Genomic DNA, 13,550 nt, shown 5'->3' with positions numbered 1-13,550 from the left:
GGGTGTCTCTAGTCCCAGCCACTTTGTTCAACTACCATTTGCATTTCCAGTTTTTTGTTGAACCTCTGCACTGTGCCCATTAGCAGCCTAACTAGAAGATGCGCAAACTGAGTTTTCATCTTTCTCTGCAAATTTCTCATCCCACCATAACTGCATTTTTTGTTAATCATTTCATTATTTTCCCAGTCAATTGGGCCTGAAACTTTTAGAGAACTCTAATTACTTTTCTTCTTCTACCCTTATTTTAATTCTGTTGGCAAGTAATTGAGATTCTCCATTCATTCATTCATTCATTCATTGATCCATGTAATCAGTATCTATGAAATAAATGCCTAGAATGTCTCAAGCAGCGTGCTAAGTATAAGAGATACAATGAAGAGGAAAAATCTTATAAGGGCAAGCCTAATGAAGGTTATTGTCTAGTGATGGAATACAGGCATTAATCAAACTATTATAAAAGTTAATAATTAACTTTTAGTTGTGAGATGTGCTGTGAAGAAAGGAATTCAAAGAGTTAGGATGTGGCCTAGTCTAGGGGATCATGGAAGGCTTCCTAAGGAAGATGTTTGGGCTAGGTTCTGAAGGATGAATAGGAATTAATTAGGAAAAGAGAAAAGGAATAGTATTTTAGGCATGTGCAAAAGGATGGTATACTATCATTATATTCAAGCCACACTCTATTTCAGTCCCTCAGAGAGTGACAGAGAGCTGCTACCAAATGAAACTAGAGGTAGGTAAGAAGTAGACCATACAGATCTTGAATAGGGCTATTTTAGATTTTTAACCACAAATAGTGAAAAGGTGCTGAGGATGTTGAGCAGAGGAATGACATGATCAGATTTGTATTTTGAAAATATCACTCTGGCTGCCATGTGGAGATTGCAAGAGAGCAAGAGGGGCCTTTGAGTGATCACTAAAGAAGCTGGTGGAGTAAGATGAGGGCATTTTGGACTAAAGTGGTTGTGACAGGGACATAAATTATTAGCTGGATTAGAGAAATATCTAGATGCTAAAATCTAGAGAACTTAGTAATTGATTGAATGTGGGTGTGGAGGTAGAATGTGACAGTGAGGACGATCCCTGGATTTGGCTCTTACAACAGATGTAGAGGGTTGCTATTGACAGACAACAAATGCTGGAAGAGCACTAGGTGGTTTGGGCAACAAAGTATAGACAAGTGATACCACTTGTTTGGTATCACAGGAGTTGGGTTTTGAACTTATATTTAAGTGCTTTGAGGGGCACCTGGATGGCTCAGTCGGTTAAAGTCCAACTTCACTTCAGGTCATGACTCACAGCTCGTGAGTTCAAGCCCCGCGTCGGGTTCTGTGCTGACAGCTCAGAGCCTGGAGACTGCTTCGGATTCTGTGTCTCCCTCTCTCTCTGCCCCTCCCCTGATCATGCTCTGTCTCTCTCTCTCTCTCTCTCTCTCTCTCTCTCTCTCTCTCTCTCTCAAAAATAATAAACATTAAAAAAAATTTTTAAAAAGTGCTTGAGTTATCCAAGTGGATATTCTAGGTCTGGAGCTCAAAAGAAAGACGTAGACTGGAGAGGTGGAAACCAGAAAATTATTGGTGTAGAGGTGGTTAGGGAAGTTGTAGTGTGGGTAAGACTCATCTCTTGATTGGAAGGTTTTGTCTGAGAAGACAAGAAGGCCTAAAACTGAACTTTGGAATATATCAACATTCAATGATTGGGCAGGGGAGGGTGAGCCTGTGCATGGTTCTGAAAGGAAGGTGGGGGGATGCCAACCTAGGAAAGAGCTGAGAAAGAATGCCTTCCAAAGAGGAGGCGAGAGGTCAGCAGGGTCAGGTGCACCGTATTGCTCAAGCAAGATGAGGAATGCAAAACGTTCTTGGCTTTAGCATGTAGGGCATCAGTGTGTTGGTGATATCTGTTTCAGAGGATTAATATCGACCAGAATCAAGCAGAGGAAATGAAGATATGCATACAATTTAACAAATGAATCTGTGAAAAGGAGCAAAGTGACTGGGTACAAAGCTAGGGGTGAAAGTGGATTGAAAGATGGTTCATTTTGAGTTGGGGAGATTAGAACTTGTTTAGACCCTGAGCATAAGGATTTGTTTGGGAGAGGAGGATTGAATATAAATGTAGCAAAGAAAAGGGATAATAGACTCGGGAAAGGCAAAAGAGAACAGCATCTCTGGGTTGAGAGGCTTGCCTTAATTGGAGGAATAGCTCCTTTTCTATAAAAAGTTCTGGCTTTTGGTTTATAATGCCCCTGAAATTTGAAATCTGTGTATTTAGGAAGACCATTTCTTCCTGTCTTGCTATGGTAAGATCTTTCTAATTCTTACTCTCCTGCCTTTTCTTTCCTTCTAGTAGGTCTTTGCTGCTATCAGACTGTGCTGAACATAAGCCCTCAGTGGCTTCTCATTATCTACCTTATTAAGTATGCTGTTTGTAAACTACCTTCCCATTGCTTACTACTTAAGGCCTAAATAATGTGGCACTTGCCTTTCTAACCTTCTCTTCCACTTCTACTCTACCCATGCTTACATTTCACTCAAAGTGATTATTCACATTTCCCTAAACATAAATTCATTTTTCCAGACATATTTTTCTTTTTTTTTTTTTTTTTAATTTTTTTTTTCAATGTTTATTTATTTTTGGGACAGAGAGAGACAGAGCATGAACGGGGGAGGGGCAGAGAGAGAGGGAGACACAGAATCGGAAACAGGCTCCAGGCTCTGAGCTATCAGCCCAGAGCCTGACGCGGGGCTCGAACTCACAGACCGCGAGATCGTGACCTGGCTGAAGTCGGACGCTTAACCGACTGCACCACCCAGGCGCCCCAGACATATTTTTCTTATCATAGTCTTCTCTTTATTGGGAGCATGATCTATTGCTTTCAAAATCCTATCCATTATTGAAGGCCCATCTGAAGGCCCTTTCTTTTCTATAATTTTCATACCATTTTTTAAATCTTGGAGCAGGGGTGTTAATTTTGTTACCTGATTACCACAAATATACTTAGGAAAACATATAGCTAGAATATATCCATAATCACAAATTAGGGTATGGAAACTAGGAAAATCTTAAATTTCTCCTTCAATTCAATTTAATACTTAAAAAAAAACAAAATCATGTCTAATTGTGAAAGAAGAAAAATAATTATTTGAAGCATCTAATGCCTATTTCAGCATCATGGGCAATAGCACAACTTTGGAAACAACCTAAATATCCATCAGATAAGGTGCTGTTGGAATAAATTATGGTTCATCCAAAAAAAATGGAATAAACATATCCAACCACTTAAAAAGTTAGAAAAATTTTTAATTACTCATTTAAAGAATCTGTAAAATCTATTGCTAAGAAGAACAGGCAAATGCAAAACAGCATATGTGCTATGTAGTCATTTGTCTAAAAAGGGAAGAATGGAAAATGCACACATATGTGTATGTTTGCTTGATAGGCATGCAAATTATCTCTGGCAGGACACACACAAAGTGACAACTAGTTGCTAGGTCTGAGAGGTAGACTTTTCACTCTGTATACCTCTTTTATATACTTTTCAGTATATGGTGTATGGTTGTATTACCTAGACAAAAAATAAACACAAGTTTTAAAGTAACAAAAGTAATGATTATTGGACACAAAATTCTATAGAAATCTTGGTTGGTTCAAGTTCAAAGATTATAAATCTGCCCAATATTATAACTGTTAATTAAGAAAATCATTCTTTTGAAATATTTCAGATCCTTCAGTGGAATTTGACTTTGAATCCTTTTTATCTCATGCCTGAATGATTGTAACAGCCTCCTTTTCTACTTTGCCCACCCCCAGCCTCCTCACCATACACACATAGTTGGTACTCCACACAATAACCAGAGTGATTATTTTATAAACAGAACTTAAACAAGGTTACTTGTCTATTCAAAACCCTGCAGGGATTTCCCATCTCCTCAGATTAGTTAAAGTCAAGATCCTTGCAATGGCCATTTGCTGTTCCCTGGATCTGAAATGCTTTTCTCCCATCTACCTGGTTAACTCCCTCACTTCATTTAGGTCTCTCTGCAAATGCCCCCTCAATAGAAAGACTTATCTTGATACCTAAAATGGCACCCCATCCCATTATAGTCTACCATACTTACCATTCCTGATTGTTTTTATAGCACCACTTAACTGCTCATAAATGTATCACTTATCACTTAACACTATCCTTAAATATATATATATTTATATTTTATTATCTATCTCCCATGCTAGAATATAAGTTTTACTAGACCTGCATCCCACAACACTCAGAATGATGCCTAAAACATAACAGGTATTCAATATGCATTTGTTGAAATAAAGGATGAATGGACTGTCGGCATTAAATTCCTGCTTTTAGAAGATTTTTCCTACTCTGTCCAATATATGTATTATATTCAATTCAAAAACATTTTATTGAGTCTGTACCATACAATAAGTACTTCAGAAGACTCAAAGATGAGTAAGACACAGTTCACTTTAATTATTATCATACATTATATGAATAACCTTTGTTGTGACTATTATTGGTGAATAGAATTTTTAAATGTTTATTTATTTATTTTGAGAGCACACACACATGCGTGCACACATGACTGGAGGAGGGGCAGAGAGAGAAAGAGAGATGAAGTCTAAAGCAGGCTCCCTGTTGTCAGCACAGAGCCCAACATGGGGCCCCATCCCACCAACCACGAGATCATGACCTGAGCTGAAATCAGGAGTCCGGCATTCAACTTACTGAACCACCCAGGCACCCCAGTGATAGAACTTTTAGACAATATCACACAGATTCAGAAACTAGAAGTCCACCTCGCTGATTATATTGGGTAAATTTATATTTTTTATATTTATGGGTATTTTATATTTTTTAAAATTTTTTATCGGTAAATTGAAGTTATAGGCATTTTTATTTTAGTTTTGCCTCCAGTAGACCAATATCTTACATATGAGAACATTGACAAGATTAATCTGGAATGAAAATTTCTAGTTTAATCTTGTACTTTAGTGTAGAGACCACCTTAATATGACTCAGGTTAGCTAAGTGACTACTAAATATGTACAATTGCATCATTTTTACTTAGTTTTATCTGTATGTTTTGAAAGGGTGTGGTATTAGTCTTTACATTTACATATTCACTTAATTTTGAATTATAAAATGTATGCTAGGTTTTAAAAATTGGTTTAGGGCTTGGAGGTATGAGTTTTACTAAAAACTACTTTGTAAAAGAGATTTTAAAATGAATAATGATACATAAATAATATATTACACATCTATAACATATTACTAATGCCATTCTTCAACCAGTTTTCTGATCACTGCACTTTCAAAGTTACTTTGCCACTTTTGTCTACTTTACAGATATTATATATCAAATATAAGGAGACACAATGCAAATTCTAATTTTAGATTTATTTTGTATCATTTATGTAAATTTCCTTAATATGGGAATGGAAGTAAATGTAATACCTTCTAGACTGATTAAAAATTAATGTGTGGAAGCCTGGGAGCCTAATTTAAAAGACCATCAGAAGACTTGAATTAGTTAGCTATAGACTCACAGCTTTAATGTGTAGACCTGAATTATACTGCATTACTTATCATTGAGTACCAAAAATCACTCTTATAAAGCACATAATGGCAATCCGTTTCCCCACTGAAAGATAGCAGCACTTTCAAACATATTAGATACTTAGAATGTAACTGTGAAATCACTGTAAATTCTGAATTGCCCTTCTTTATATTTCAAGGTAGCTGAGAATGAGCAACTAAAATTTCCCAGTTTAATATAAGATGTGAAGATAATTTGGGAGAGGTAGATAGTTTCCACTTTTGGGAAAATCATAAAATAAGTGACTCAAGAATATTAAGTAATTATTACCGAATCCTTAATGTTTTGTAGCATACTATAAAAATAAAAGACGGTATCCATGTGTTGCATAAAAACTCTAAGATTTAAAAGTTCTAACACATTAGGCCCCATATGCATAATTCTTAGAGAAAATTAGATATTTTTATAATTTATAAATGTTCTCATTATTTCATAGTCAAGATTATGTTGGTGTACAGAACACTAATTTTCCCATTTGGGGCATAATAACTTAGAGAATCTGGTTTATAAATGCATTCTATGTGGAGTTCATGATTAGCTCCCTTATGATTTGGGGGATAAGTTAAGGGCATATTTTCCTGGGTTTTATTTACTTCATCTTGCCTCGATTGAACTGTAGAGCAAATACTAGGAGTTTACACATACATTTATTATTAAATTGACTCAAATATTGACCCCCAAGCCCAGACAACAAGATAAATATATCTTTCAAAATTGTAATGTAATATTAAATGGAGAGTAAGCAGTCTTATTTTCTTAGGGTAAGCATTTCAGATACTTTTTGCTTAATTCTTAACTAAATTCTCATGATGTTAAAGAAATTGTGACATTAAATAAATCTCATTTTCTTATCCGTTATTTATGTTGAAAAAAATTCTCATAAACCTTAGGTTGGTGGGGGAAAAATATTTTCAAAATACAATCTCTGTAATTTGTGATATTCATGAATAGAATTTGGAAATTAATATTCTGGAACAAACTTCATCTTGACACATATGTATGATTGAGTTGTTTTTTAACTGTGGCCTAATTTGAAAAAAAAAAAAGGAAAGAATAAGGAGGAGAGAGCAGAATTCAATGAAATGAAATGATTTGGTTTCATCTTAAAGCATCTGGGGCTCAGATCACAGTTGACATGGTCAAGTTCATATAACTAACTGTCTCTTTAATGCCCTGCTTTACTCAACCCTAACTGGAAACGTATGGTATAGGTGAATATTCAGGAGAAGAATCTTAGATTGCTGGAAATCATCTAAAAATAATAATCCACCTATTGGGTGCCTAGGTGGTTCAGTCGATTAAGTGTCTATCTCTTGATTTTGGCTCAGGTCATGATCTCACAGTCATGAGAAAGAGGCTTGCGTTGGGCTCCACACTTGGCTGGGCATGGAGCCTGCTTGGAATTCTCTCTCTCCCTCTCCCTCTGCCCCTCCCCTGCTTGTGTATGCTCTCTCTAAATTAATTAATTAATTAAATTAATAATTCACCTTCACATAATTGAAATATAAAACTCACTGGAAAAATGATGCAAAATTTTCTTCACTTGGAACTTTGCAAAAAACAATTTAATTTTTTTAAAGCACTTTAAAAAAAAGACTTTTTGCTGTATTCTCAATGATTTTAAACTCAAACTGCAGTGTTTTTCTAGTTCATTATGTAAATTCTGTCATAGTTGTTAGGTCCATTTATAGCTTCTCCATGTTTCAATATGTAAAGTAATTCCACCAGTGAATCATGTTCCAGAAACACGAGCTTTGAGACTTTTAGCTGACTAATAGGCTACATTTGAAAAATTAACTTGATAACTTAAAGCCCACTAAAGAAAGAAATGAGCTAATTTGCCTACATGGGAATGTTTTGATAACGTGAACAAATATATGTGTAAAGCTCATGTTTTCAAATACTGGCATTTTAAAACAGCAGCAACCCAAGAACTCCACTTTTGTCTAATGGTATTTGATAGAATCTAAATTGAGCCCAAAGAGAATTAGCAGTCCAGAATACACATCATTTCTTCCTAGAGAACCATGTCTTTTCTCTTTAGCAATATAGAAATATTTGGAGTTGATGGTTTGTTTTGTTTTTTTTTTTTTACATATGTACTCTAAAGCCATTGAATATGAAACGCTATGGCTGGAACTCTGGCCATGCAGGAATCCAGAGCACACCATTCACTCATTCCTGGAGTTGCACAGCGTGGCGACTATGCACAGATTGTAGCAACCTGGAGTGTTTCACTTAGCTATAAATTAGAAATTAGCAAGGACATTATGTCTTTGCAAACTAAAAAGCTCATATTGGTTATAATTTTGTCTGGACTTTGTTTTCAATAGATCTCAATAGATTGAGGATTGAATGAAGTAAATATCAAAGCCAGTAGTATGTCATTACTGATAGTGTAAGCCTTACAATTCCAAATACCAGCAGAAAGATTTACTAGCAATCTTTGGATTAAGTAAGCCTTGCTCTTGGGTGCATTTTATGTTTCATATGCTGTAGCTTTGTCTCTGAAAGTGTGTGATTTTGTCAATGCAACAATATGCAAAAAGCCTTTTAATAGTTAAAAATAGTCTGTGTTAAAGTAAAGATTTAAATAATGATTTAGCTATTTATTAGTCTTTAGTTTGTTTCTTAATATGTTTAGCTGTAGTATTTTAAGTGCCATGCTTTTATCTCAAACAATTATTAAAGCTTCGATATAAATAATTTAGTTGTTGTTTTAATATAGGATTATAGTTTGGAGCAGAGGATAAAATCTGTGATGCAAAAGCATCATCTTACTTTATAACCATTTTCTCTACAAGATGCCTATGAAAAGAACATTTGTTGTTTTAATTGTAGAACACTATTATACATTTCTGCTTTACAGGGGATAATAATTTTCAGAGTAGCACCATGTGACCCTCTTTCCCTGTTGTGCCCCTCCACATTGCCACTTCAGAACCCCACCCCCAGAGCAGGCCCCAGCTGGAATGTCCCTTTGTCATGAAGCTTCCGTGATCGCCTCCAAACCAAAGAGATTTGCCCCTTCTCTAATTCCTATTCCTCTTTGTTGCTCTTTACACCCCACTTTACAATTCCACTCTCTGCTTTGAGTTGCAGTTATTTGCAAGCCTTTCTTTTCCTTCCAACCACTCTTGTGAGTAGGGGTCTTTATTTTTAATCTTTCTCAATGTCTAGCACGTGGCAGGTACTAAATAATTTTTTGGGCAACAATAATAATGTTTTCCCATTAATGTAGCCCATTTTTATGGTAGTTCATCTGACCTCTTTCTTATTTGGCCTTTTAGTGTATAGAGTTTTTCTGAAAAGTAACTGACCTCTTCTATTTCCCATGTAGCACTGCTTAACACACTGAAATCTAAGGTCTCAGAAAAATAGGCACCAATAGTTTTACTGATGCAATTTATTTAATGAAGGAAAGAGTTCTCATTAGTTTTCAAAAAGCAACCGGATGGGACTTATTGGTAAATAAATAGTTGAGGACTTTGTTCTTCGCCACTTTGTAAGTTTGTCTTTGGACTGTCCTTTCTATACAAAATGAGCACAGTTTAATGTCATGTTTCAAGATCCAAGGCACCTCTCTGAAGTCCAAATTAGGAATAAGGTAAAAACCAGAAATGGGAGTGTAGTGCATTTTAGAAATTTTTAGTGTTATGTTTTTATTTTTGAAGCAATGCATTATCTCTGTCTTTAACTTTTTTGTTTGGACCAGTGGGGTCCACTGGGGAGGAGAGATGTAGAGATTTTGGGAAAACAAAAGGCTTTAGTAACAAAAATGGAGATAAACAGAAGAGAAAATTCCAGGATGTCATTTCCTGTCGAAGCTATTCCTCTGCCAGTAGATGGTCAGGTTGCTACTGGGGTGACCTGTGAGAGAAAGACCTAGATACTGATGAATTCTTATGTGGAAGTCAGTATGGTGGTTTAGGTGACTTTTGAATTCTGACAATTCTTGGCAAGAGGTTTCTTTGATCATTGCCAGTTAGGGGCATGGTAGCACTTTTGGCGGGGAAGCAGAAAGCAAGCCATTAGAGCTAGACAAATGCATGTCTGCTGTTTAGTCACTGAGGTGTAAAGTAAGTCAGTCTGGTCAACCAGGTCTCTTAGAAGTGATACAAGAACCATTGTTGATTGGGCTTGATTGTGTTGCCTAGTTCATGGGTTTTCTGGCTCTTGTCCTTGTTTCTTTCGTTCCTCAACTAAGGAGAGTCCTAGATAATGAAGTCAGGTTAATCGTGTTACTATTTAACAGTGTCTCAGTTTCACTTGAAGATTTGCCCAGGATTTAGAAGCTGTTGACACTGCCCCAGACACAGTACTGAGGATAGCAAAGTGCTAGTACCAAGAATACCACACGGGAGTTGGAAAGATGCAAATGTGAGGGAGTGGTGCCTGCCACTATCTTTATTCCACAGTCCTTCCCAAATAACATTCAGTAGAAGCTAAATTCCCTTGGTGCACTTCTCTCCATGCCCCAAAACTCAAAAGGGAAGTGGATCATGGCTATGGAGAGTTCTTTCCATCTTGGCATCCAGTGAGGCATCACTTAGCTGGATCTTTATCTCAAGTGCTAATTGATGCTGTTAACTTTCTGCAGTGATGCCAGGAAATTGTAATTGAGGAAATGACACTCTGCTTATCTTGTGCTAGGAGGTTTTATTTAGAGAACCGTACGTTTCGTTTCATTAGCCGAAGGGCACTAAAGTAACATCACACTATTTAGTATACTGGAAAGATGAGTTATTAGGTCTCCTGATACCATGTAGAAATTGTTATATACCTAAAAAGTAAGACTTTGTGAGTTCTTCAGCAGAAGGATCAGGCCTAAGGTACTATACTAGTATATTTTCCATGAATTAAGTAGTTTTTTCCTACTCATAGAAACTTCTATTAAGACATACTCTTACTCTGAGTCATTAAAAGCAGCATGCTTTTTTTGTAACTTTTCCCTTTTAATAAAATTATAATGTTAACTTAGTGTGAGTATGTGTATGTAAATGTGTGGGCAAATCATTAAATAGGGGTATCCAATGTAAGCATTCCAGATCTACAGAACGGCTTCTACACCTACCTGTGTGACTTTTGACATGTTATTTAACTTCTCTGTGCCTAGTTTTCTGTTTGTAAAATGCTAATTGATAATGGTACCCACCTCAAAGAGTATTATGAGGATTAAATGAGCCAATACACATAATACATTTAGAACTATGCTTGGCAGTGGTTCAGTAATATTAGTCATTATTATTATTACTTCATGTTATCAATTTTTAAATTTTTATTTGTGTATTTTCTTAATTTATATCCAACCATCTATATCAACTAGACTTAACCGTTCTTAGTTCATAATACATAAAGAACTTATGTTGTACTTTTCTCCTTCCTTGGTATCGTTATTTTTTTCCAGCTTGACAGAGATCGACATGAGAAGTCCTTAAGCAAACCAACTATAGCAAACCAAGTCCTTAAGCAAACCAATATAAGTCAATACAAGGCTATTGACCTTGGGTGATCAGCATTCAATGCTAAGAAAATCACTTACATATCTTTAGTTGAAATACAGAATTAAAACCTGGCTCCTTCTGTCCATTTTTACTCTCATCTCCCTACTTACACATGTGTGCACATTCACACATACGCACCCCATCTGTATTCAGCTTGCTGAGGAAAATGAGTGAAAACACTAGTGCAACCATCTTCAAACACATACATGTATAAGGAAAACTGACATTTTATAAAGTTTTTATTTTAGAAATTCTCTAATGAAAAGTCATTTTATGATAAGTTTATCATCTATTTCTCCTTTATAACTAAGCTAATATACCAGATAATATATGTTTTAATTTGTTTTGTTTTTTTTGTTTGCTTCTGTCAAATGCATGTTTGTATTTTCAGGTTCTATTCAAAATGAAATTGAAGCAAATATACTTAGATTCTTTTGTTAATATGTTTATTAGTGCTAGATGCCCAAAATATAAAATCTGTGTTCTTTAGGCAGAGAGAGGTTTTTCAAATGTCAACAAATTGACCAAATGTTTTCTTGTTTTACTGTAATCTGGTTTTTGATTTTTAAAGATTTTTAGTAGTCATTTGTCTTGATTTCTTTTCTTCCTTTCGATCTAGTATTGAAGTCACAGTTCCACCTATACTTTGTGTATAAGTGAGTGAAACCCTAACTGCTTTGACTTCAGAATCTCATCTGAGATGAGAAACAAGGATTGTCCCTACCTCCTCTGTGGCTTAAATTATCTGTTCTTGAGGGGCGCCTGGATGGCTCAGTCAGTTAAGTGACCAGCTTTGCCTCAGGTCATGATCTCATGGTTCCTGGGTTTAAGACCTACATCGGGCTCTGCGCTGACAGCTCGGAGCCTGGAGCCTGCTTCAGATTCTGTGTCTCCCTCTCTCTCTGCCCCTCCCCCACTAGTGCTTTGTATCTCTCTCTCTCTCTCTCTCTCTCTCTCTCTCTCTCTCAAAAATAAACATTAAAAATTAAAATAAATAAATAATAAATAAATAAAAATAAATTATCTGTTCTTGGAACTGGAATCATCAAAATGATGCATGAAGCACATGTAGATGACTCTAAAATGTAGCACCATTTCCACCCGCCGGCAAGTTGCTTTGTCACATCAGTTGCTCTCAGAGCAGAGCCCAGAAGAAGGTAGATACAGGGCAAACGGGCTTTTAGCTGAAGGGAAACAAAGTGGGATGTTTGTGGAAGGACATACCCAAAGCAGCTTGATGCCAGCTAAATGTTTGAAAAGTAACCCCACAGGGAGTATTGGGAGGGAGCTGATGACAAAGCTCACCTTCATCACAATTGTGGCCTGGTGCTGTTGTCCACTCATGTAATGTCTGATTTTAAAAGACACAGGTCCTCTGTGCTATAGAGAAGGTTTCAATGTACAAAAACCCCTTAGATACTGGTTGGCCACTTCATGAAATGCCAAAACCGTAGTTGAGTGCTGAGTTGTAAATGTCCGTGGTGCCTATGAATGAATGTATATTTTCCTGCATGATCATCCATTGTGGTGTTTGTAAGTAGCAAAAAAAATGAGCCTGATTTGTTCTCCTTTGTAGAGCCAGGCCGAGGCCCACTACAAAGGAAGTAAACATGCCAAGAAGGTCAAAGCACTAGAGGCAACGAAAAATAAACCCAAAATGGTTTCTTCCAAGGACAGCGCAAAGGCTAATCCCAGCTGCTCCATCACTCCAATCACAGGCAACAGCTCTGACAAATCAGGTCAATGACACTTTTTGTTCTTTACATTCTTTGTGTTTCTCCTGGTCCCCTGCCCCAACCCTACACTCCTCCCCTCGGCAGTTGCATGTTACTCTCCATGATTTGTTTTTATGATATTAATATGTTTCCTTCACAGGAAGGGTTATGTGTTTGCACGGAATCTAGGCATTTGATATGTTACCATTCCATGTTGTTAAATATATACATTTAAGTATATATATGTGTGTGTGTAAATATATATATATATATGTATATGTATATATGCATGAAAATAAGCAGAGGCTACTTGGTCACAATGTGTTTAGACAAAAATCAAGAAATGGATCTAATCTAAAATACTGAGTTTGTTACCTTTTTATTCACTTTATGTTTGGTTTTTGCTATAGCTATTTTCAGTGAAGGAATTCTTAAAGTTGTTTATTAATAGACATTTTTATATTCTTTTACTGCAGTAAAGGGGAGTGGAGGGACAAAAAGGTGAAGTTTTCTGAGAGTGGCATTATTGAATGAATCTGGAAATGTGTTCAGTAATAAGAGATTTTGATTTTTGAAGATCTATGTAGAGTTCCCCTCATAGTTACATGAACTTGAGGATTTTAAGGGAGCTATTTAAAAGTTACGAATTGAGGGGCGCCTGGGTGGCGCAGTCGGTTAAGCGTCCGGCTTCAGCCAGGTCACGATCTCGCGGTCCGTGAGTTCGA

At 36.3% G+C, this 13,550-nt stretch overlaps 1 protein-coding gene across 12 annotated transcripts in view; it reads left to right on the top strand.

Moving 5' to 3' along the window:
• ZNF385B (zinc finger protein 385B) overlaps nt 1-13,550 on the top strand; it is a 429,607-nt gene that overhangs the window by 385,293 nt on the left and 30,764 nt on the right. For all 12 annotated transcript variants that reach the window (XM_086719063.1, XM_086719062.1, XM_086719073.1 and 9 more), the window contains one exon: nt 12,687-12,849. In XM_086719063.1, coding sequence (XP_086575189.1) covers nt 12,687-12,849 — 163 coding nt within the window. The remainder of the gene's footprint in view (nt 1-12,686; nt 12,850-13,550) is intronic.

Source organism: Puma concolor, chromosome C1 (assembly GCF_028749965.1).
Source record: "Puma concolor isolate L17-30 chromosome C1, mPumCon1.1.hap2, whole genome shotgun sequence".
Classification (NCBI taxonomy): Eukaryota; Metazoa; Chordata; class Mammalia; order Carnivora; family Felidae; genus Puma; species Puma concolor.
This window is presented reverse-complemented; position numbering and strand designations above follow the sequence as displayed.